Genomic DNA, 26449 nt, shown 5'->3' on the forward strand with positions numbered 1-26449 from the left:
AGGAGAAAAACCTGCAACCAAGATTACTCTACCCAGCAAGGATCTCATTCAGATTTGATGGAGAAATTAAAACCTTTACAGACAAGCAAAAGCTGAGAGAGTTCAGCACTACCAAACCAGCTCTACAACAACTGCTAAAGGAACTTCTCTAGGCAAGAAACACAAGAGGAGGAAAAGACCTACAATAACAAACCCAAAACAATTAAGAAAATGGGAATAGGAACATACATATCAATAATTACCTTAAATGTAAATGGACTAAACGCTCTGTGTCAAAAGACACAGATTGGCTGAATGGATACAAAAACAAGACCCATATATTTGCTGTCTACAAGAGACCCACTTCAGACCTAGAGACACATACAGACTGAAAGTAAGGAGATGGAAAAAGATATTTCATGCAAATGGAAACCAAAAGAAAGCTGGAGTAGCAATTCTCATATCAGACAAAATAGACTTTAAAATAAAGACTATTACAAGAGACAAAGAAGGACACTACATAATGATCAAGGGATCAAAACAAGAAGAAGATATAACAATTGTAAATATTTATGCACCCAACATAGGAGCACCTCAATACATAAGGCAAATACTAACAGCCATAAAAGGGGAAATCGACAGTAACACATTCATAGTAGGGGACTTTAACACCCCACTTTCACCAATGGACAGATCATCCAAAATGAAAATAAATAAGGAAACACAAGCTTTAAATGATACATTAAACAAGATGGAATTAATTGATATTTATAGGACATTCCACCCAAAAACAACAGAATACACATTTTTCTCTAGTGCTCATTGAACATTCTCCAGGATAGATCATATCTTGGGTCACAAATCAAGCCTTGGTAAATTTAAGAAAAGCGAAATTGTATCAAGTATCTTTTCCAACCACAACGCTATGAGACTAGATATCAATTACAGGAAAAGATCTGTAAAAAATACAAACACATGGAGGCTAAACAATACACTACTTAATAACAAAGTGATTACTGAAGAAATCAAAGAGGAAATTAAAAAATACCTAGAAACAAATGACAATGGAGACACGACGACCCAAAATCTATGGGATGCAGCAAAAGCAGTTCTAAGAAGGAAGTTTATAGCAATACAATCCTACCTTAAGAAACAGGAAACATCTCGAATAAACAACCTAAACTTGCACCTAAAGCAATTAGAGAAAGAAGAACAAAAAAAACCCCGAAGTTCGCAGAAGGAAAGAAATCATAAAGATCAGATCAGAAATAAATGAAAAAGAAACGAAGGAAACGATAGCAAAGATCAGTAAAACTAAAAGCTGGTTCTTTGAGAAGATAAACAAAATTGACAAACCATTAGCCAGACTCATCAAGAAAAAAAGGGAGAAGACTCAACAGAATTAGAAATGAAAAAGGAGAAGTAACAACTGACACTGCAGAAATACAAAAGATCATGAGAGATTACTACAAGCAACTCTATGCGAATAAAATGGACAACCTGGAGGAAATGGACAAATTCTTAGAAATGCACAATCTGCCAAGACTGAATCAGGAAGAAAGAGAAAATATGAACAGACCAATCACAAGCACTAAAATTGAAACTGTGATTAAAAATCTTCCAACAAACAAAAGCCCAGGACCAGATGGCTTCACAGGTGAATTCTATCAAACATTTAGAGAAGAGCTAACACCTACCCTTCTCAAACTCTTCCAAAATATAGCAGAGGGAGGAACACTCCCAAACTCATTCTACAAGGCCACCATCACCCTGATACCAAAACCAAACAAGGATGTCACAAAGAAAGAAAACTAGAGGCCAATATCACTGATGAACATAGATGCAAAAATCCTCAACAAAATACCAGCAAACAGAATACAACAGCACATTAAACGGATCATACACCATGATCAAGTGGGGTTTATTCCAGGAATGCAAGGATTCTTCGATATACGCAAATCAATCAACGTGATACACCATATTAACAAACTGAAGGAGAAAAACCATATGATCATCTCAATAGATGCAGAGAAAGCTTTCGACAAAATTCAACACCCATTTAAAAATCCTGCAGAAAGTAGGCATAGAGGGAACTTTCCTCAACATAATAAAGGCCATATATGACAAACCCACAGCCAACATCGTCCTCAATGGTGAAAAACTGAAAGCATTTCCACTAAGATCAGGAACAAGACAAGGTTGCCCACTCTCACCACTCTTATTCAACATAGTTTTGGAAGTTTTAGCCACAGCAATCAGAGAAGAAAAGGAAATAAAAGGAATCCAAATCGGAAAAGAAGAAGTAAAGCTGTCACTGTTTGCAGATGACATGATACTATACATAGAGAATCCTAAACATGCTACCAGAAAACTGCTAGAGCTAATCAATGAATTTGGTAAAATAGCAGGATACAAAATTAATGCACAGAAATCTCTGGCATTCCTATACACTAATGATGAAAAATCTGAAAGTGAAATCAAGAAAACACTCCCATTTACCACTGCAACAAAAAGAATAAAATATCTAGGAATAAACCTACCTAAGGAGACAAAAGACCTGTATGCAGAAAATTATAAGACACTGATGAAAGAAATTAAAGATGATACAAATAGATGGAGAGATATACCATGTTCTTGGATTGGAAGAATCAACATTGTGAAAATGTCTCTAACTACCCAAAGCAATCTACAGATTCAATGCAATCCCTATCAAACTACCACTGGCATTTTTCACAGAACTAGAACAAAAAATTTCACAATTTGTATGGAAACACAAAAGACCCCAAATAGCCAAAGCAATCTTGAGAACGAAAAACGGAGCTGGAGGAATCAGGCTCCCTGACTTCAGACTATACTACAAAGCTACAGTAATCAAGACAGTATGGTACTGGCACAAAAACATAAAGATAGATCAATGGAACAGGATAGAAAGCCCAGAGATAAACCCACGCACATATGGTCACCTTATCTTTGATAAAGGAGGCAGGAATGTACAGTGGAGAAAGGACAGCCTCTTCGATAAGTGGTGCTGGGAAAACAGGACAGGTACATGTAAAAGTATGAAATTAGATCACTCCCTAATACCATACACAAAAACAAGCTCAAAATGGATTAAAGACCTAAATGTAAGGCCAGAAACTATCAAACTCTTAGAGGAAAACATAGGCAGGACACTCTATGACATAAATCACAGCAAGATCCTTTTTGACCCACCTCCTAGAGAAATGGAAATAAAAACAAAAATACACAAATGGGACCTAATGAAACTTCAAAGCTTTTGCACAGCAAAGGAAACCATAAACAAGACCAAAAGACAACCCTCAGAATGGGAGAAAATATTTGCAAATGAAGCAACTGACAAAGGACTAATCTCCAAAATTTATAAGCAGCTCATGCAGCTTAATAACAAAAAAACAACCAACCCAATCCAGAAATCGGCAGAAGACCTAAATAGACATTTCTCCAAAGAAGATATACAGACTGCCAACAAACATGAAAGAATGATCAACATCATTAGTCATTAGAGAAATGCAAATCAAAACTACAATGAGATATCATCTCATACCAGTCAGAATGGCCATCATCAAAAAATCTACAAACAATAAATTCTGGAAAGGGTGTGGAGAAAAGGGAACCCTCTTGTACTGTTGGTGGGAATGTAAATTGATACAGCCACTGTGGAGAACAGTATGGAGGTTCCTTAAAAAACTACAAATAGAACTACCATATGACCCAGCAATCCCACTACTGGGCATACACCCTGAGAAAACCATAATTCAAAAAGAGTCATATACCAAAATGTTCATTGCAGCTCTATTTACAATAGCCCAGAGATGGAAACAACCTAAGTGTCCATCATCAGATGAATGGATAAAGAAGATGTGGCACATATATACAATGGAATATTACTCAGCCATAAAAAGAAACGAAATTGAGCTATTTGTAATGAGGTGGATAGACCTGGAGTCTGTCATACAGAGTGAAGTAAATCAGAAAGAGAGAGACAAATACCATATGCTAACACATATATATGGAATTTAAGAAAACAATGTCATGAAGAACCTAGGGGTAAGACAGGAATAAAGACACAGACCTACTAAAGAATGGACTTGAGGATATGGGGAGGGGGAAGGGTAAGCTGTGACAAAGCGAGAGAGAGGCATGGACATATATACACTACCAAACGTAAGGTAGTCAGCTAGTGGGAAGCAGCCGCACAGCACAGGGAGATCAGCTCGGTGCTTTGTGATCGCCTGGAGGGGTGGGATAGGGAGGGTGGGAGGGAGGGAGACGCAAGAGGGAAGAGATATGGGAACATATGTATATATATAACTGATTCATTTTGTTGTAAAGCAGAAACTAACACACCATTGTAAAGCAATTATACTCCAATAAAGATGTTAAAAAAAAAAGAATAGCTATTATCAAACAGACAAGAAACAGCAAGTGTGGAGAAAAGGGAACCTCTTTGTGCACAGTTGGTGAGAATGTAAATTGGTGCAGCCACTATGCAAAACAGTATGGAGGATCCTCAAAAAATGAAAAAGAGAACTATCTTATGACCCAGCAATTCCACTTCTGGCTATTAATACCAAAAACCAAATAAAAACCCAACAAAACCCCCTTAATTCAAAATATATCTGCACTCCCCCATCCTCACTGCAGCATTATTTATAATAGCCAAGATATGCAAACAAGCTAAGTGTCCATCAGTGGATGAATGGATAAATAGGTGGGGTGTGTACACACACACACAGGAATATTATTCAGCCATAAAAAAAGAATGAAATCTTACCATCTGCAACAACATGGATGGTCCTTGAGGGCATAATGCTAAGTGAAATAAGTCAGAAAGAAAAAGACAAAAACTGTATGATCTCACTTACATGTGAAATTAATAAAAACCCCCAAGCTCATGGATACAAAGAACAGATTGGTGGTTTCCAGAAGTGGGGATGAGGGATGGGCAAAATGGGTGAAAGAGGTCAAAAGGTACAACCTTTCAGTTATAACAGCCTATAGGCTCTGGTGCCAGGACGCCTCAGGCTAAACAACCAACAGGGCGGGAACACAGCCCCACCCATCAGCATACAGGCTGCCTAAAATCTTCCTGAGCCCACAGCCGGCCCTGCCCACCAGAAGTACAAGACCCAGCTCCGTCCACCAGTCCCTCCCATCAAGAAGCCTGCAGAAGCTTCTCAGACCAGCCTCATCCACCAGAAGCAGGAAGAACTACAAACCTGCAGCCTGCAGAACAGAAAATGCAATCACAGAAAGTTAGACAAAATGAGACGGCAGAGGAATATGTCCCAGACAAAGGAACAAGATAAACCCCCAGAACAACAACTAAGTGAACTGGAGATAGGCAATACACCCAAAAAAGAATTCAGAGTACTGATAGTAAAGATGATCCAAGATCTTGGAAAAAGAATGGAGGCACAGACTGAGAAGATACAAGAAATGTTTAATAAAGGGCTAGAAGATCTAAAGGACAAAGAGAGATGAAAAATACAATAACTGAAATGAAAAATAAACTAGAAGGAATCAATAGCAGAATAAGTGAGGCAGAAGAACGGTTAAGTGAGCTGGAAGACGGAATGGTGGAAATCACTGCCACGGAACAGAATAAAGAAAAAAGAATGAAAAGAAATGAAGACAGCCTAAGAGACCTCTGCCACAACATTAAATGCAGCAACATTCATATTATGGGAGTCCCAGAAGGAGAAGAGAGAGAAAGGACCTGAGAAAATATTTGAAGAGATAATAGCTGAAGACTTCCCTAACATGGGAAAGGAAACAGTCACCCAAGTGCAGGAAGTGCAGAGTCCCAGGCAGAATAAACCCAAGGAGGAACAGGCTGAGACACATAATAATCAAAATGACAAAAATTAAAGACAGAGAAAATATTACAAGCAACAAGGAAAAAAAAATAACACACAAGGGGAATTCCCATAAGGTTATCAGCTGATTTTTAAGCAGAAACCCTGCAGGCCAGAAGGGAGTGGCACAGTATATTTAAAGTGATGAAAGGGAAGAACCTACAACCAAGAATACTGTACCCAGCAAGGCTCTCATTCAGATTCGATGGAGAAATCACAAGCTTTACTGACAAGCAAAAGCTAAGAGGTTTCAGCACCACCAGACAGCTTTGCAACAAATGGTAGAGGAACTTCTCTAGGTGCGGGAAAAAAAGGCCACAACTAGAAACAGGAAAATTACGAATAGAAAAGCTCACCGGTAAAGGCAAACATACAGTAAAGGTAGGAAATCATTCACACACAAATATGACATCAAAACCAGCAATCATGAGAAGAGGAGAGGACAAATGCAGGATACTGGAAATGCATTTAAAATGAAAAGACCAGCAACTTAAAACAACCTTGTTTATATATAGACTGCTATATCAAAACCTCATGGTAACCATAAACTGAAAATCTACAATAGATATACACACACAAAAAAGAAAAAGGAATCCAAACGCAACACTAAAGTTAGTCATCAAATCACAAGAGAAAACCAAAGGAGGACGGGGAGAAAAAAGACCTACAAAAACAAATCCACAACAATTAGCAAAATGGCAATAAGAACATACATATCAGTAATTACCTCAAACATAAGCAGATTAAATACTCCAACCAAAAGACACAGACTGGCTGAATGGATACAAACTTTCAGTTATAAAATAAGTAAGTCATAGGGATGTGATGTACAGCTTGGTGACTAGTTAATACCTCAAGAAAAAAAAGAAGTGATTAGTTAATACCTCAATTAAAAAAAAGAAGTGATTAGAAAGATAATTACTGGTAAAGAAGAGAATGAACACATCATCCCCAAGTTTCCCGGGATCCCTTTGCAATCCATCTGTGCTGCCCACCTCCCTACGCTCAGCAACCTCTGATCTGCTGTCACTACAGTTTGCTTTTCCATACTATGAAATCACAGTATGTACATTGTCTGATTTTTTTCCAGTCAGCATAATTATTTTAAAATTCATTTATCTCGTGTTTATCAATAGTCATTTCTTTTTATTGCGAGGCAGCATTTCTGTAGTACGGATATATCACAATTTGTTGACCCATTCACCTGTTCATACTCATTTGGATTATTTCCAGGTTTTGGCTGTTAAAGTTGCTGTGAACTTTGGTATTTAAGTCTTTGTGTGAACTTGAAAGTCAGCTTCGCTAGTTATAAATCCTTGGCTCACACATTCTTACCTTGAGTATTGTAAATGTGTTCTCCACTTTCTCATGCACAGATCATTGCTGTTGAAAAGCCAGATAATCCAGTTGTTTCCCTTGTAAGTTACATGGCTCCTTTTGCCTAGATGCCCAAAGGACTTTTTTTTTTTCCTTTAAGGCCAGTAATTTCACTATACTTAGGCCTTTTTGCTGGTGATTCTGGGTTGACAGTCTTAAGTATAGGGTACGCTCTCTCAATATGTAGTTTCAAATATGGTTTTTAAATTTTAAGGTAGTTTTCTTGAATCAGTTTTTAGTATTTGTTCTGTTTTCTTCTTCTGGACACCTAATATTCACATTTGATCTCTGCTTGTCTTCACTTTTTGTCAAAATCTTTTTATTTCTTTTTTCCCTTTTTCACACTATTTCTCTTAAGGCATTATCTGTTGTGTTTATTTGCTCTGGTATTCCTTCTAGTTTAGTCTTTATTTATGAAATAATTTTTAATTTCTAACTCTTTCCTGAGTTCTGTCACCTCATTTCTTCTGAGTCAAATTTTGATTTATGCTATTTTTAAATGTCTTATGTTATTAAAAAAAACTCTCTTAGCTTGACTGGAAATAGCGGGTGACAACTGGTTGTTTTTGTGGGCATGTCTTTCTTTCACTGCCCGTGAGAATGTTATTCTGCATATTCATTTTTTCTTAAAGGAAAAAACTTTCTTAAAGGAAAACTTCTGAGATTTCACCTCAAATACTTCTTTTTTCTTTTTTTGCGGTACGTGGGCCTCTCACTGTTGTGGCCTCTCCCGTTGTGGAGCACAGGCTCCGGACGCACAGGCTCAGCGGCCATGGCTCACGGGCCCAGCCACTCCGCGGCATGTGGGATCTTCCCGGACCGGGGCATGAACCCGTGTCCCCTGCATCGGCAGGCAGACTCTCAACCACTGTACCACCAGGGAAGCCCTTCTTTGTTATTTTTAAGTGAAATTAGTTTCCTGATCAAATGAGGTTCAGGAAAGCCTTTCTAAGTTCAGAAGTGTCTGTTTTTGTGTAGTAGTAACAAATGTGACAGCTTGCTTCTGGGATTTCATGGCTCTGTTCCTCTCCCCCACTCTGGTCTATATCCTCTCTTTCCTTTTAGTGTGTGTCCCCCTCTGGCTCTGTGTCCCTCTGCTCACAAGAGGCACTATTGTGGAAGCAAGCCCAGTGGGTCATGAGGGTCCGATTTCTCCAAGTCCTTTTAGTCTCTCTTTTGGTGGGCCCCCTGCGCTCACCTGGTATGAGGTCATGCAACCCCCAGGCCCCATGTCAGTTCTCCAAAGGAGATACAAATAGCCAATAAGCACGTGAAAAGATGCCCAACACCATTAGTCATTGGAGAAATGCAAATCAAAACCACAATAAGGTACTACTTCACACCCACTTGGATGGCTATCATCAAAAAGACAAAAAGAAAAAAAAAAAAGAAGACAACAAGTGTTGGCAAGGATGTGGCGAAACTGAAATCCTCATACACTGCTGGCAGGAATGTAAAATGGTGCAGTTAATTTGGATAACAGTTAGCAGTACTTCAAAAAGTTAAACACAGAGATTCCATGACTTGGCAATTTTACTCCCAAGAAAGTTCAAAACACAAAAACGGACACACAAATGTTTGTAGGAGCATTATTCATAATAGCTGAAAATGATCACTAACTGATGAATGGCAAAATAAAATGTGTATATTCACACAATGGAATATTATTCAGCCATAAGAAGGCAGGAAGCACCGATATATGCTATGATATGGATGAACCTTGAAAACATGCTACGTGAAAGAAGTCAGTCACAAAAGACCACATACTGTATAACTCCATTCACAGGAAATGTCCAGAATAGGCAAGTCCATACAGACAGAAGGCAGATTAGCATTGCTTGGGGCTAGGGGTAGGGGGGGGTGGAGAGTGACTGCTAATGGGGTTTCTTTTCGGGTGATGAAAAAGATCTGGATACTAGCAGTGAGAGTTGTACAACTTCGTGAGTATATTAAAAACTACAGAACTGTATACTTTTAAAAAAGGGTGAATTTTATGATATGTGAATTTTATCTTACTTTTAAAAAAAGTTACAAACAAAAGTACAAAATTCCTGCTGCTGTTTGCCAACTGGCCAGCAATGCTTTCCAGTGAACACCTGTTGGCTCTTCTGGGGGTACTCCTCAGGTGTGGTGGAAGGCATCGCATTACTTCTTCCTCCTGCTCGGATGCCAATACCTCACAGTCTTGCGGCTGTCGGTGGTCCACTGCTCTCTGCTTGTATTTTGGAGTTTGTGGAAATACCTTGCTACCCAATTTTGTTGTGAACTGCTGTTCAGGAGGTTTTGGTTTTGCTACCTAGTTGCTCTGCTGGTTTCTACGCAAAGACTGGAAAAGACTCAAGCACTATGTTGCCATTCCCCACCATCTTCCCAGAAGCCTCTCAGCCTATTCAGTTTTGCAAGTTAGTCAGCAGATGGGGATCACAGGGTCCCAAGTAACAAGACCCTGAGACAGGCTCCTGGGGCCTTGAAGGCTGGGCAGGCTATGGACCCCATGAATTTGAGAACTGCAGAAGTAAGTACAGCGTCAAACTTGGGGCTGCTGACTTCCATCTGCATAGTTTTCAGAAGTGCTGGGGCCATGGAAGCTGGACTGCTGTGTAGACAGAAGGTAGATGGATTCCAGGATTCTAACCTCAGCACAGTACCTTCTCTAAGTCACTTACTTTTTCTAAGCCTCACTTACCTAATCATAAAATGAGAACAGGACTGGCGACCTTGCAAATCTGTACATTTGTTATTTTTTCTTTCATTCACAAACATTTGAGAGGATTGCATGACATACAATAGACGCTCAAGAAATGTGAGATTTCCCCTCACTGTCCACCGTGCTTGCTTTCTTTCTTTTTTTAAATTTACTTTATTTTTGGCTGCGTTGGGTCTTTGTTGCTGCATGCGGGCTCTCTCTAGTTGCGGCAAGTGGGGGCTATTCTTCATTGTGGTGTGTGGGCTTCTCATTGCAATGGCTTCTCTTGTTGCAGAGCATGGGCTCTAGGCGCGCGGGCTTCAGCAGTTGTGGTGCACGGGCTCAGCAGTTGTGGCTCGCGGGCTCTTGAGTGCAGGCTCAGTAGTTGTGGCACACGGGGCTTAGCTGCTCCATAGCATGTGGGATCTTCCTTGATGAGGGCTCGAACTCGTGTCCCCTGCATCAGCAGGTGGATTCGTAACCACTGCGCCACCAAGGAAGCCCCACTGTGCTTTCTTGACTGTTTTAAACTTAATGTCCAATGACTATAAGTAGAGAACTAAATTCCTATTTTTTTTTTTTTTTTTGTGGTACGCGGCCCTCTCACTGCTGTGGCCTCCCCCGTTGCGGAGCACAGGCTCCGGACGCGCAGGCTCAGCGGCCATGGCTCACGGGCCCAGCCACTCCGCGGCATGCGGGATCTTCCTGGACCAGGGCACGAACCCATGTCCCCTGCATCGGCAGGCGGACTCTCCATCACTGCGCCACCAGGAAAGCCCCCTATGATGATTTTTAACACCACTCAATTCCAGGGGTCCCAATGACCACCGCAGGCCATGTCAACTTGAGGTGTCCATAGCAAGGGTGGCAGTGAGGCAGCCTACTGCTGCCACCTTGCCAGTGCCCTGGCCCTCCCCGACTTGGAGGAACCAGTGCCAACCCTGCCGTGGGCTGAATGAGGCTGGTGCAGCCTGGTCTCCCTGGATGCAGCCTGTCTGGCTTCAGAGCAGAGAGGCTCAGAGCTGCTCTCCCAAGCATGTCTGATCAGCAGCCCCCTCCCCTGGCCCACCGCACAGCAGTGACACTGTTCCTGCCACTCTCTAAGGAGTGAACAGGGGACACGAGGCAAGGTCACAGAGCTACCCCCTATACACAGGAAGGGTGTGACTTACAGTGTGAGCATTGTTGATCTTCTTCACTTCCCATTGGCCCAACCCGGTGTAAGTCAGCAGAGAGATGGCTCCATCTGAGCTCCCACAAGCTAGGATCAGGCCGTAGTCATGGGGGGCCCAGCACACAGAGTTTACTGCAGGAAGGAGGGAGGAACAGTGAGCAGACTTTCAGTTCTGAGACTTACTGTTTTACTAAATTTCTAAAAAAAAAAAATTGTAGGGATCACCAGGAGGAGGTTGTAATTTTGTCAATTAAGGAGATTTAAAAAACCCATCACTACTAATATCATCATAAACTAAAGCCTATCTCATAATCTGAGAACACGGCCAGTACTTGAAATGAATAAACCTTAAAAAAACAAAAATCTCGCTATGTTGTCTTTGCTTTTCTCATTTTGCTTTGGATTGGCTTTAGGTCTTAAGGCCTTACCTCAGCTGTGGAAAGAGTAACAGAAAAGCAACCAAAGCCCAAGGGACAAACGACGAGCATCACAAGGGGAAAGCCAAGGGTTAGCCAAGACAGAGGCCTCCCCCTCTCCCCCAGGGCCCCTCTGCCCGCCGCCCTCTCCTGCCACACTCAGTGTACCTGAGGAGTCGTGTCCCGTGTGCTCATGCGTCTTCTCCCAGGTGCCATTTTCCTCTTTCCAGATAATGACTTTGCGGTCATAGGAGCAGGATGCCAGGACATTGCCATACATGGGGTGGGCCCAGGCCACTTGCCACACAGGACCCTCATGACTGCAAGGGGAGAGGGTCAGAGGTTGCTCAAATGGGCCAAAGGAACCCACAGTGCTCTGCCAGCCACTACTTTGGACAGAAGTGAATGGCTTCTCAGGACAGAACTGCCTAAAAATTTCAAAAAGGAGAGCCGTGTATGATGTCACTCCAAAAGGGACCGTCGTTGGGCAGTGAGGACCCTGAGGCCGAAGGCGAGTCAGCCCCTCTGTCCCGACACGGCAGAGCCCTCACCTACCCCAGACGGTGGCCAGCATAGCCTGCATGTGCTGTCATCAGCACAGTCAGCGACAGATCCAGCGTTTACCCCCCAGTGCTCAGCATGTATCTGTAGATGAATCACTCCTCATCTTCCCGGACAGTCGCCTTCTTGCGGAGGCAGTAACAATTTCATTTTGATACCTGCCACTACTCCTTCAACTTTATCAACAGGCATGTCTCTCTCTTCTCTTCCCATCTCTGTGCGTTCACTGTCTGAGCACGTACCCTGTGCCAGGCTCTGTACTGGGGCCGTCCCTCAGAACGGGGGGCACCCAGCACACGGAGGTGGATGGCACAGAGGGGATGGGACAGGCTCTTTCACGCCTATTCCACACTCACTTGTTGCTTGACTTTAGGCCAGGGCCATATCCTCTCTTTGGCTTTGTCTCTTAATAGAGGTGTCAACAAGACTTCTTTCACATGGCGGTCATGAGGGAAATGTTTGTGATAACTCAATAAAGAGCTTACAACAGTGCTTGGTACAAGAAAAGGAGAAAACACAAGCTTGACGACTGCTAGCTCTGGTGCTGCTCCCTGCTCCCCCATCCACCCCGGGACTGCTGACACTCAGAGTTCTCCTCCCTCCAGCTGGGACAGTGGTCCAACCCCAGTCTCTACAAAGGAGCTGCTAATGAAACTCTTGTAGACTCAAACGTCCTACAACTAGCGTAACTTTAACTGAGGGAACAAAGAATGGGGGCCTGAATTTATTACCCTCCAATACTTTTCATACTTAGAGCAGAAGAAAAACGCAGAGCAGAGGACCGAGTGACAGCAGACTCAGTCCTGGTGACTGCCCCCACCCCACCCGCCTCCGCCCAGCCTGCCGGCTTCCCGAGCTGTCCTCTCTTTGCAGCATGATGCCCAGATGGCAGCCAGGCCTCGCCCTCAGAGCTCTCCGCTCAGCCACGGGCTGCTGAGCAGGGAAGGCGGCATCTGGCTCCTGAGTCACTTGACTCCTGACACTCAGGAAGAGGTGGAACTTCTAGGCCTATCTCCTGAAACGGCTACTGACTTAGCTATGTCTGTTTTAACCTATTCACAAACATGTACTGAACACCCACTTGTCAGCAATTCTTAACTTCTCCTGTGCAGTCTGGTGAACGTTATGGTCCCTTCTCAGAATAATGGATAAAATACATAGAGCTAGGGCTTCCCTGGTGGCGCAGTGGTTGAGACTCCGCCTGCCGATGCAGGGGACACGGGTTCGTGTCCCGGTCCGGGAAGATCCCACATGTCATGGAGCGGCTGGGCCAGTGAGCCATGGCCGCTGAGCCTGCGCGTCCGGAGCCTGTGCTCCGCAACGGGAGAGGCCACAACAGTGAGAGGCCCGCGTACCGCAAAAAAAACAAAAAACAAAAAACAAAAAAAAATACATAGAGCTAGGATTATAAAGAAAACCCAACTATACTGATATACAGTTATCAAAACGTTAAAGAACAATTTATGTTATTAGTGATACGTGTGCTTCTTTGTTAACGCTTTAAGTAACAAACTCTAGTGGCAAGTCTAATAACCATTCTAACTTCAAGGTAGTGATGAGCATAAATGCTGTTTTGAGAAAGATACAACAACTGTAATGTGATATAAAAATATCTGTGACGGTCTTCCCTAGTGGCCCAGTGGTTAAGGATCCGCCTGCCAATGCAGGGGACACGGGTTCGAGCCCTCGTCCAGAAAGATCCCACATGCTGCGGAGCAACTAAACCCGTGCGCCACAACTACTGAGCCTGTGCTCCAGAGCCCACGAGCCACAACTACTGAAGCCCGCACGCCTAGAGCCCATGCTCCGCAACAAGAGAAGCCACCACAATGAGAAGCCCGCGCGCCGCAATGAAGAGCAGACCCCGCTCACCGCAACCAGAGAAAGCCAGCGTGCAGCAACGAAGACCCAACGCAGCCAAAAATAAATAAATATATTAAAAACAAAAATCTATGACTCCTATTGGTAACAAAGTGACAGGTACTATGAATACTACTGTAGTTCCTGGCCTATAGCCATAATTGAAGGAAATGCTAAATATCAGTCACTGAAAATAAAGAGGTAATGTTTTCCCTTTCCCAGTTCACCACCTCCTGAATTCTACCCACAGAACACTTGGAGATCCATGGTACCCAGGTTAAGAACCCCATCTACCTGAGGTAGTGAACTGAGGGAAAGCACTAGAGTGCGGCCACAAAACTGAGAGCCAGGATCTCAAGAATGTCAACAGGGAGAAAGGTAAATGAAACGTTTGCAAATATTCACTGAGTACCTACCACGGGCAAACAGGCAGAATTATGGGATTTATATCATTACTATTACATTCTTAGATCACCAGCCTTGAGCCACTTTAGATCATGTGGTAGCTAAACTTGTTTAAAAAAAAAAGTTAGTTTCCCACTCTTGAAAATAGCAGTGGCCACTGGACGCTTGTTGCAAGTAGGCTCTAACTGGGTGGAGACAGCGGCAGCCTGTGTTGGGGGTGAGTGGGTGGAGGCTCTGAGAGCCTATAACTGACTCCCTCGCCCCAGGTCTGCCAGTGGGCATTTGGGCGGCAGAATTGGGATTTGCTCCTGGCTCCATCGGTCTGGGATACCTGATGAGGGCAGCCGGCTGGCTGGGACCAGGTGTCCTCTCCGCTGACTGCACTGCGGGCTGCTCTGATCTGACCCTCAGCCCTTCCTGCCATGTCTGAGAAGCCCACTCTCTGAGATCTTGCCCAGGGTTGGCTGCACTCACCCCCTGAGGTCGGCGATGAGGATCTGCCCTCCGTTGCGCACGTCGAAGATCTTGACGGACCTGTCTGATGAGCAGGTTGCCAGGCGGGTGCCGTAGTAGTCCATCTGGGCATCATGCTGCAAAGAGAGGACAGCTCGGGAAGCCGGCAGGCTGGGCGGAGCGGGGTGGGGTGGGGGCAGTCACCAGGACTGAGTCTAGTAGGGACCAGAATCTACCTGAAGTTAATCAAACCTCAAAGAATCATCACTATCAGGCAGGAAGCTAGCATGTCAACGTTCTCACTTCTCTGACAGGTAATTTCCTTCTGAAAGGGACAAGAAAAACCACACCCAGGTGCTTTTAGACCCTTTACATCACAGGGGAAGTCCTTCCCAGTCCTGCTCTGCAGGGTGGGTATATGGGAGAAGAGAAGCTTGCCTAGCTTCCTTCTTCTTCCTCCTTCCTCACGCCCCACTGTGTTCTGAGGCTCCGTGGGTCGCCAGGGAGGTTTGGCTCAGCGTCAGAACCCAGGGCTAATGCTGACCCAAAGAAGCAGGCCACTGACTGCCTGCAGGCCCCAATCAGGTCCTCCACGATGCACGCCAGTACCCCAGACTCTCCACTCATGCCTTAAATGTCACTGGTCCCATCACTGATGAACCAACTTCATCGATGCTGCCTGGCCATCCAGACCTAGGGCTGGGCCCTGCCCACAGCTCCTTTTCCATCGGGGCGATGGCTCCTCTGAGCCAATCCACCTGCTGCCTCACTGTACTTACTGGCCCCTCCTGTTTGCTGGCCCTGCCTATTCCAATGGATGACACTTTCCTCACTGTTGCGCCTTGGGGGTTTCAGGAACTATTAGCTGTCACTCTTGTGGTCATCAGGGGCAATCACATCCTTTCAGAGGGAAGCAATCATTTCGTCTGCTTCAACACTCCTTCCTCACCTCCCTACCCAAGGAAAACATCCTGATTCTTCTTGGGAGGCCAACCCCCTCCACCATTCCAGGTCTCGGCTTGTTGGAAGGCAGGCAGGGCAGGTGCTATGACAGAGCTTCTCTGCAAGTGTTTTTCTGAAGCACTGCTCCTGCAGAGTGCTATCACACACTTTGGGAGGAAGCACGGCAAAGAACCTAAGAGATTTAAATCCTATCTCAAGTTACCTGCTGTGCAACCTTAGAAAAATTTCCTAATACCCTTGAACCTAGTTTCCTTATCTTTAAATGGACCTGATGATGGCATCTACTTCGAGGGTTGTTATGAAGCTTAAATGAGAAGTATTCAGCATGGGGTGTGATGCGCAGTGAGCATGCAGACGTTAGTCATTACTACTTTGTCTCATCTGTTCCCCAAGATGAACCCACAGAGAGAGGGAGCGTATCCATAATTTTCCCCATCTTAGCTATGAGGAAATAGGGCTGGCTCAGAAAAGTTAAGAGATTGACTATGAGTTTGGTTCAAGATGGCAGAGTAGAAGGACATGCCCTCACTCTCTCTTGCGAGAGCACCGGATTCACAACTAACTGCTGAACAATCACGGACAGGAAGACGCTGGAACTCACCAGCAAAGATACCCCACATCCAAAGACAAAGGAGAAGCCACAATGAGATGGTAGGAGGGGTGCAATCACAATAAAATCAAATCCCATAACTGCTGGGTGGGTGACTCACAAACTGGAGAACACTTATACCACAGAAGTCCACCCACTGGAGTGAAGGTTCTGGGCCCCACGTCAGGCTTCACAACCTGGGAGTCCGGCAACGAGAGGAGGAATTCCTAGAGAATCAGATTTTGAAGACTAGTGGGATTTGATTGCAGGACTTTGACAGGACTGGGGGAAACAGAGACTCCACTCCTGGAGGGCACACACAAAGTAGTGTGCACATGGGGACCCAGGGGAAGGAGCCGTGACCCCAGGGGAGACTGAATCAGACCTACCTGCTAGTGTTGGAGGGTCTCCTGCAGCGGCAGGGGGTGGTTGTGGCTCACCGTGGGGACAAGGACACTGGCAGCAGAAGTTCTGGGAAGTATTCCTTGTTGTGAACCCTCCCAGAGTCCACCATTAGCCCCACCAAAGAGCCGGGTAGGTTCCACTGTTGGGTCGCCTCAGGCCAAACAACCAACAGGGAGAGAACCCAGCCCCACCCATCAGCAGACAAGTGGATTAAAGTTTTATTGAGCTATGCTCAGAGCAACACCACTCTACCCACCACCAGTCTCTCACATCAGGAAACTTGCACAAGCCTCTTAGATAGCCTCATCCACCAGAGGGCAGACAGCAGAAACAAGATCAACTACAATTCTGTAGCTGTGGAAGGAAAACCACATTCACAGAAAGACAGACAGATGAAAAGGCAGAGGACTTTGTACCAGATGAAGGAACAGGATAAAACCCCAGAAAATCAACTAAATGAAGTGGAGACGGGCAACCTTCCAGAAAAATAATTCAGAATAATGATGGTAAAGATGATCCAGGGGGCTTCCCTGGTGGCGCAGTAATTGAGAGTCCGCCTGCCAAAGCAGGGGATGCGGGTTTGTGCCCTGGTCCGGGAGGAACCCACATACCACAGAGTGGCTGGGCCCATGAACCACTGCCGCTGAGCCTGCACGTCTGGAGCCTAAGCTCTGAAACGGGAGAGGCCACAGCAGTGAGAGGCCCGCGTACCGCAAAAAAAAAAAAAAAAAAAAAAAGATGATCCAGGACCTCGGAAAAAGAAGGGAGGCAAAGATGAAGAAGATGCAAGAAAATGTTTAACAAAGACCTAGAAGAATAAAAGAACAAACAGAGATGAACAATACAATAACTAAAATGAAAAATACACTAGAAGGAATCAATAGCAGAATAATTGAGGCAGAAGAACGGATAAGTGACCTGGAAGACAGAATGGTGGAATTCACTGCTGCAGAACAGAATAAAGAAAAAAGAATGAAAAGAAATGAAGACAGCCTAAGAGACCTCTGGGACAACATTAAACACAACAATATTAGCATGACAGGGGTCCCAGAAGGAGAAGAGAGACAGAAAGGACCTGAGAAAATATTTGAAGAGATTATAGTTGAAAACTTCCCTAACATGGGAATGGAAATAGCCACCCAAGTCCAGGAAGCACAGAGAGTCCCAGGCAGGACAAACCCAAGGAGACACCTGCCAAGACACATAGTAATCAAATTGGCAAGAATTAAAGACAAAGAAAAATTATTGAAAGCAGTAAGGGAAAAACAACAAATAACATACAAGGGAACTTCCGTAAGGTTAAGAGCTGATTTCTCGGCAGAAATTCTACAAGCAAGAAGGGAGTGGCATGACATATTTAAAGTGATGAAAGGGAACAACCTACAACCAACATTACTCTACCCGGCAAGGATCTCATTCAGATTCGACAGAGAAATCAAAAGCTTTACAGACCAGCAGAGCTAAGAGAATACAGCACCACCGAACCAGCTCTACAGCAAATGCTAAAGGAACTTCTCTAAGTGGGAAACACAAGAGAAGAAAAGGACCTACAAAAAGAAACCCACAACAATTAAGAAAATGGTCATAGGAACATACATATCGATAATTACCTTAAACGTGAATGGATTAAATGCTCCAACCAAGACACAGGCTCACTGAATGGTTACAAAAACAATACCCATATATATGCTGCCTACAAGAGACCCACTTCACACCTAGGGACACGTACAGACTGACAGTGAGGGGATGGAAAAAGATATTCCATGCAAGTGGAAATCAAAAGAAAGCTGGAGTAGCAATACTCATATCAGATAAAATAGACTTCAAAATAAAGAATGTTACAAGAGACAAGGAAGGACAGTACATCATGATCAAAGGATCAATCCAAGAAAAAGGTATAACAATTATAAATATATATGCACCCAACATAGGAGCACCTCAATACATAAGGCAACTGCTAACAGCTATAAAAGAGGAAATCGACAGTAACACAATAATAGTGTGGGACTTTAACACCTCACTTACACCAATGGACAGATGATCCAGACAGAAAATTAATAAGGAAACACAAGCTTTAAATGACACAAAAGACCAGGCACATTTCATTCATATTTATAGGACATTCCATTCAAAAAGAGCAGATTACACTTTCTTCTCAAGCGCACATGGAACATTCTCCAGGACAGATCACATCTTGGGTCACAAATCGAACCTCCGTAAATTTAAGAAAATTGAAATCATATCAAGCATCTTTTCTGACCACAATGCTATGAGATTAGAAATCAATTACAGGGGAAAAAAATGTAAAAAACAAAAACACAGAGAGGCTAAACAATACATGACTAAGTAACCAAGAGATCACTGAAGAAATCAAAGAGGAAATCAAAATATACCTACAGACAAATGACAATGAAAACACAAGGATCCAAAACCTACTGGATGAAGCAAAGCAGTTCTCAGAGGGAAGTTTATAGCAATACAATCCTACCTCAAGAAACAACAAACATCTCAAATAAACAATCTAACCTTACACCTAAAGGAACCAGAGAAAGAAGAACAAACAAAACCCAAAGGTAGTAGAAGGAAAGAAATCATAAAGATCACAGCAGAAATAAATGAAATAGAAACAAAGAAAACAATAGCAAAGATCAATAAAACTAAAAGCTGGTTCTTTGATAAGATAAAATTGATAAACCTTTAGCCAGACTCATCAAGAAAAAGAGGGAGAGGACTCAAATCAATAAAATTAGAAATACAAAAGGAGAAGTTACAACAGACTCCACAGAAATACAAAGCATCCTAAGAGACTACTACAAGCAACTCTATGCCAATAAAATGGACAGCCTGGAAGAAATGGACAAATTCTTAGAAAGGTATAACCTTGCAAGACTCAACCAGGAAGAAAGAGAAAATATGAACAGACCAATCACAAGTAATGAAATTGAAACTGTGATTAAAAATCTTCCAACAGGGCTTCCATGGTGGCGCAGTGGTTGAGAGTCTGCCTGCCGATGCAGGGAACACAGGTTCGCGCCCCGGTCTGGGAAGATCCCACATGCCGCGGAGCGGCTAGGCAAAGGAAACATGGCCACTGAGCCTGCGCGTCTGGAGCCTGCGCTCCACAGCGGGAGAGACCACAACAGTGAGAGGCCCGCATACCGCAAAAAAAAAAAAAAAATCTTCCAACAAACAAAAGTCCAGGACCAGATGGCTTCACAGGTGAATTCTGTCAAACATTTAGAGAAGAGCTAACACCCATCCTTCTCAAACTCTTCCAAAAAACTGCAGAGGAAGGAACACTCCCAAACTCATTCTATGAGGCCACCATCACCCTGATAACAAAACCAGACAAAGATACTACAAAAAAATTACAGACTAATATCACTCACGAATACAGATGCAAAAATCCTCAACAAAATACTAGCAAGCAGAATCCAACAACACATTAAAAGGATCATACACCATGATCAAGTGGGATTTATCCCAGGGATGTAAGGATTCTTCAATATACACAGATCAATAAATGTGATACACCATATTAACAAACTGAGAAAGAAATGCCATATGATCATCTCAGTAGATGCAGAAAACACTTTTGACCAAATTCAACACCCATTTATGATAAAAACTCTCCAGAAAGTGGGCATAGAGGGAACCTACCTCAACATAAAGAAGGCCATATATGACAAACCCACGGCAAACATCATTCTCAATGGCGAAAAACTGAATACATTTCCTCTAAGATCAGGAACAAGACAAGGATGTCCGCTCTCACCACTATTATTCAACATAGTTTTGGAAGTCCTAGCCATGGCAATCAGAGAAGAAAAAGAAATAAAAGGAATACCAGTTGGAAAGGAAGAAGTATAACTATCACTGTTTGCAGATGACATGATACTATACATAGAGAATCTTAAAGATGCCACCAGAAAACTACTAGAGCTCATCAATGAATTTGGTAAAGTTGCAGGATACAAAAGTAATGCACAGAAAACTCTTGCATTCCTACACACTAATGATGAGGAATCTGAAGGAGAAATTAAGGAAACACTCCCATTTACCACTGCAACAAAAAGAATAAAATACCTAGGAATAAACTGACCTAGGGAGATGAAAGACCTGCATGCAGAAAACTATAAGACACTGATGAAAGAAATTAAAGATGATACAAACAGATGGAGAGATATAGCATATTCTTAGATTGGAAGAATCAATACTGTGAAAATGGTTATACTACCCAAAGCAATCTACAGATTCAATACAATCCCTATCAAATTACCAATGGCATTTTTTACAGAACTAGAACAAAAAAAATCTTAAAATTTGTATGCAGACACAAACGACCCCGAATAGCCAAAGTGGTCTTGAGGGAAAAAAACAGAGCTGGAGGAATCAGACTCGCTGACTTCAGACTATACTACAAAGCTATAGTAATCAAGACAGTATGGTACTGGCACAAAAACAGAAATACAGATCAATGGAACAGGATAGAAAGCCCAGAGAGAAACCCACGCACCTGTGGTCAACTAATCTATGACAAAGGAGGCAAGGATATGCAATGGAGAAAAGACAGTCTCTTCAATAAGTGCTGCAGGGCAAAATGGACAGCTACATGTAAAAGAATGAAATTAGAACACTCCCTAACACTGTTCACAAAAATAAACTCAATATGGATTACAGACCTAAATGTAAGGTCAGACACTATAAAACTCTTAGAGGAAAACACAGGAAGAACACTCTTTGACATAAATCACAGCAAGATCTTTTTTGATCCACCTCCTAGAGTAATGGAAATAAAACCAAAAATAAACAAATAGGACCTAATGAAACTTCAAAGCTTTTGCATAGCAAAGGAAATTACAAACAAGACAAAAAGACAACCCTCAGAATGGGAGAGAATATTTGCAAATGAACCAACAAAGGATTAATTTCCAAAATACATAAACAGCTCATGCAGCTCAATATTAAAAAAACAAACAACCCAATCCAAAAAATGGGCAGAAGACCTAAATAGACATTTCTCTAAAGAAGACATACAGATGGCCAAGAAGCACGTGCAAAGCTGCTCAACATCACTAATCATTAGAGAAATGCAAATCAAAACTACAATGAGGTATCACCTCACACCACTGAGAATGGGCATCGTCAGAAAATCTACAAACCACCAATGCTGGAGAGGGTGTGGAGAAAAGGGAAGCCTCTTGCACTGTTGGTGGGAATGTAAACTGATACAGCCACTATGGAGAACAGTATGGAGGTTCCTTAAAAAACTAAAAATAGAATTACCATATGACCCAGCAATCCCACTACTGGGCGCATACCCAGAGAAAACCATATTTCGAAAAGATACATGCAGGGCTTCCCTGGTGGTGCAGTGGTTGAGAGTCCGCCTGCCGATGCAGGGGACACGGGTTCGTGCCCTGGTCCAGGAAAATCCCACATGCCGTGGAGAGGCTGGGCCCGTGAGCCATGGCCGCTGAGCCTGCGCGTCCAGAGCCTGTGCTCCGCAACGGGAGAGGCCACAACAGTGAGAGCCCCGCGTACCGCAAAAAAAAAAAAAAAAAAAGATACATGCACCCCAATGTTCACTGCAGCACTATTTACAATAGCCAGGTCATGGAAGCAACCTAAATGCCCATCGACAGACAAATGGATAAAGAATTTGTGGTACATATATACAACGGAATATTACTCAGCCATAAGAAGGAACGAAATTGGGTCATCTGTAGAGACGTGGATGGATCTAGGGACTGTCATACAGAGTGAAGTCAGAAAAAGAAAAACAAATATCGTATACTACCGCATATATGTGGAACCTAGAAAAATGGTACACATGAACCGGTTTGCAGGGTAGAGACACAGGGGTAGAGAACAAACGTATGGACACCAAGGGGGGAAAGCGGTGGCAGGGGGGTGGTGGTGGGATGAATTGGGAGATTGGGATTGACATGTATACAGAAGTATGTATAAAATGGATAACTAATGAGAACTTGCTGTATAAAAAAATAAATAAAATAAAATTCAAAAAAAAAAAAAAGAGATTGACTAGGGATTTCAGACTGGATCTTCTTACCCAAGGTGCCACGCTGTCTCCAAGGAGGTGTGGTCTCACAGCTAGAACACACATGATCCCACCCAGGGAACATACAATTCTGAGACTAGGCAGCCCCTCAGAAGTCCCAAAGCAACTGCTGGTGGGAAGGATGTGATGGCAGGATGCCTGGGATGAAATGCTGTAGGCTGACTGACCTGGGTCCTGTTCAAAGGCTACCTGGACTCCTTGCACTGCAAGAAGCAGAGTCCACATCTTTGCTGCTGGAGACTTTAACCTCTGGACCTTCTCTCACAGCCCTGTCCTTTTACACCAAACCCTATGTTTGCCTCTCAGGAAACGCCTTGAGTTAATGACTTCTGGTTCAAAGAGCACTGTCTGGCCTGCTGTCTGTGCCAGTCCTACCTGGCTCTGCCTTTGTATTGAGTCATTTTCCTATTTTTTTCTTCCCTTTCCCATGGGGCTAAGAAGTGACAGCAGGAGGAATACAGGTGGGAAGACTAATTCAAACCTCTGCACCCACTTCCATCCCATCCCAGAGACAGTTACTTTTTTGGCCAGGAGACCGAGGACCTTGGGCTACAAATTGTTTCCAGGTTTCTCCTGCCGTACAGTGACCAGACTATCACAGCCCTGCCAACTCAGAGGGTACTGCTGGGAGACTGACCATACCCCTATAGTTACAGGGGTATCTGTAACAGGTTACAGCCTAACTATCAAAGGCTGCAAAGCCACAGTGGATTCATAAATGATCAACAGAAATGCCCATGTCCACAGCATGTGAGGAAGTGCTAAAGGAATACTTACAATCATGTCCTCATGGGAAGTATCCACAGTGTTAATTACTGACACCTAGAACCAAAGATATTGTTGGTAAATGCACTGATAGTTAGAATGCAATCATCTCGTTGAATCCACTTATCATTTTTAAAGTTCTTGACTGCATCTGTTCATTCATTCATTCATTCAGTAAATGTTCACTCTAAGTGCCTTCATTTTGCCAGGCACTGTGCCAGGGACTGGAGATACAGACACGCAAAAGAGGTACTTCTTGCCCCTGAGAAGCCTGCACATAAGTAACCCCAACACGGCAAGATAAATACTTTAATGGTGGTTAACATGTGCTATAGCAGTCTGAGGGGCTGGTGGTGGTGGACATAAACTCGGCTCAGATGATGAGGAATTTGCCAGGTGGCACAGGGGAAAAAAAGTACAGTCCAATCAGAGGGCAAAACATGAGCAAAGAAGGGGGGATGGCGGCATGAGCGGTCCTGGCTACATTTGACGTTGAAGAGGGACCCTGAGGGAGCCATGGCCGGGGTTCCTTCCCGGATGACAGAGCCTCTGATGTTCCAGGCAGTTTTTTGCACAACAGGGTTAACACTTAACACTAATTGATTCAACTGATTCTCCTGAGGCTGCTCCCTGGTACACCATCTGTGACAGAGCCCAGTTTATAGGGCTGGAACAGAGCTGCCATGGTCATCAGCTTCCTACCCATTCTCTGAGGTGCAGCTCAAATTACGCTGCCCCCTGCCCCATCTTGAAGATTCCCAGATTCCCCAACTGGCTGGACTCCTCTGAATATCAACACTGAATGTCTACAACACTTTACACTGTTTCTTCTCCCAACTAGAAGGTGAGCTCCCTGGAGCCAGGGTCGGTGTCATTGGCAGTTCTGAATCCTCTCAAATCACCCAGTACAGTGCTTTGCAACCAGAAGGAGCTCAGTGACTATCTGCTGAATGAATAAGTAAATGAACAAAAATGCACAGCTTTACTTTGTTCAACCACTATTCTCTCAAAACTCTTAGGATAGAAAAGGGACGGAAAAGGAGGTTTCAGACTGGAAGTGATATTTCTTACCATTTCCCCCATGTCATCTTTTTCCAGCACAAGCCCTGCAGGTATAGAGTCTGACCTGACTTTTCAGAAAGGTGGATACTAAAAGAGGATGGCTGCAAAGCAGTTCAAAATGTACATGTCAAGTAAGCATAGGTTCTCTCACCAAAGTCTAGATGCCCCACAAAGCAGCCCCCGAGGTCTGCAAAGGCAAGTAAGGAAGATAAGGAGAAGCATCTCCTACGGGTGCCAAGCTGTCCGGGTCACAAAGTACTCTCACACGTGCACTGGGAAGGCCGAAGGGCAGAGTTCATCACAGCTGTCCGATGGACTAAGGAGATGAAGAAGCTCAGGGAATAGAAAGCACCTGCTCAAGTTCACAGAGCTAGTTAAAGGTGGAGCTGGGAGAAGAGCCTCACCTGCTAACTCCCAGCCCACAAAGCCTTCCACTTGACTAGGCTGCCCATCTAGTTGTTACATCCAATTCCCTAAATCAATGGCTGAGGGCTAAGCAGAGGCAGGAAGAAAGCTTACTGATAGTTTCATACTAGTTCGCCAGAGGACCTTGGAGATAACCAGCATTTATTTTGAACCACTCTCACGCACCAACCAGGATTGATGAACAAGTGCTTTTTTTTTTTTAAAAGCTCCTTAAAAAAAAAAAGTCCCTCCTCCTAAGCACCTCAAGATGTATGGTCTTCCTTAAGTAGTAAAAGACAGCCCTCAAAACAATTAAGCTCTTCAGAATTACTTAATGAGTTAAAAACTCATTTAAAAAGAGCAGAGTGTCAGGGTGTAAGAGACCCCAACTCTACTTAGCAGCTGAAGAATCAGAGACCAAAAAAAACCCCGAGAAATTTAAAACCCAGTGCCCTGCAAAGCAAGAACCAAACCCAGCGTGCAGACTTCTGGGTTCACCCACGTTTCCTCAAAAACCCAGGCACAGCCATTTTCCCGAGAGCACCGGCTTACTGAACCCCCCCTCTGTGCCAGGCTCAGGCTAGATGCTTCTATCCATTAGTTCCCACTGGCGGTCATTCACTGGATGAGTAAGTGTGGAGTGAATGTACACTGTGGATACCACAGAGGTTTAAAAACCCGAGCCCCTGCATCACAGGAACATTCAGCTCATCCTTACATCAGTTTCCTGAAGTGCCCGTCATACCTCGGGGCCCTGGGCTAAGCACCCGTTCCACAAACATCTCTGCTGGGGGAGGCGGGAGGAGGGAGAAGGGAATGGTTGTGAGGGTTTGAATCTCAGCTCTGCCACTTGTTCCCTGTGCAAGAGGCTTCACCTCTCAACCTCCAGCTTCCTCATTTGTCAAAGGTCGATAATAACAGCCCCGACTTCATGGGGCTGTTAGTAGGCTGAGATTAGGAACAATGCTTGGAACCTACTAAGGGCTCAGGCCACAGTAGCTCCAACGGTGTTTGGGGTTTTGTTTTCAATTGTTGGGGAAAGAGAAGGAAAAGAAGCAGGAGACGCGGCCCGCAGAGTTCTGGGAGGTTCCGCAGCCTCCGCCTGGCCTCCCCCTTCGAAAGGTCCGGACGGGCAGGGCCAGAGACCCCCAGACCCGAAGCGGTGCGGGAGAGCTGAACGGCCCCAACTCGGGGCTTGAACCTTAGCGCGGCGAAGAACCCGGGAGGGCCGCGACTACGGCCAGAACTCCGCTCGGCGACCCCGGCCCCAGCACTCACCATGGTTGCGGGGGCGACGGCGGCAGCGGCAGCGCCAGGCCTCGGACGTGGCAGGTCCCGGCGGCGCCTCGGAACAGCTCACTTCCGGTGCCGGGCTCGCAGGCGGTCTG

At 44.1% G+C, this 26449-nt stretch overlaps 1 protein-coding gene across 1 annotated transcript in view; it reads right to left on the bottom strand.

Moving 5' to 3' along the window:
* SEC13 (SEC13 homolog, nuclear pore and COPII coat complex component) overlaps positions 1–26449 on the bottom strand; it is a 54549-nt gene extending 28100 nt beyond the window's left edge. The window contains exons 1-5 of the mRNA XM_082664561.1: positions 26340–26449; positions 23607–23651; positions 14812–14927; positions 11680–11831; positions 11094–11227 (exon numbers count right to left, since the gene is read on the bottom strand). Of these exons, the coding sequence (XP_082520687.1) occupies positions 11094–11227; positions 11680–11831; positions 14812–14927; positions 23607–23651; positions 26340–26342 (450 nt within the window). The 5' untranslated portion in view covers positions 26343–26449. The remainder of the gene's footprint in view (positions 1–11093; positions 11228–11679; positions 11832–14811; positions 14928–23606; positions 23652–26339) is intronic.

This window comes from Grampus griseus, assembly GCF_964374135.1.
Source record: "Grampus griseus genome assembly, chromosome: 10".
In the NCBI taxonomy this organism is placed as follows: domain Eukaryota; kingdom Metazoa; phylum Chordata; class Mammalia; order Artiodactyla; family Delphinidae; genus Grampus; species Grampus griseus.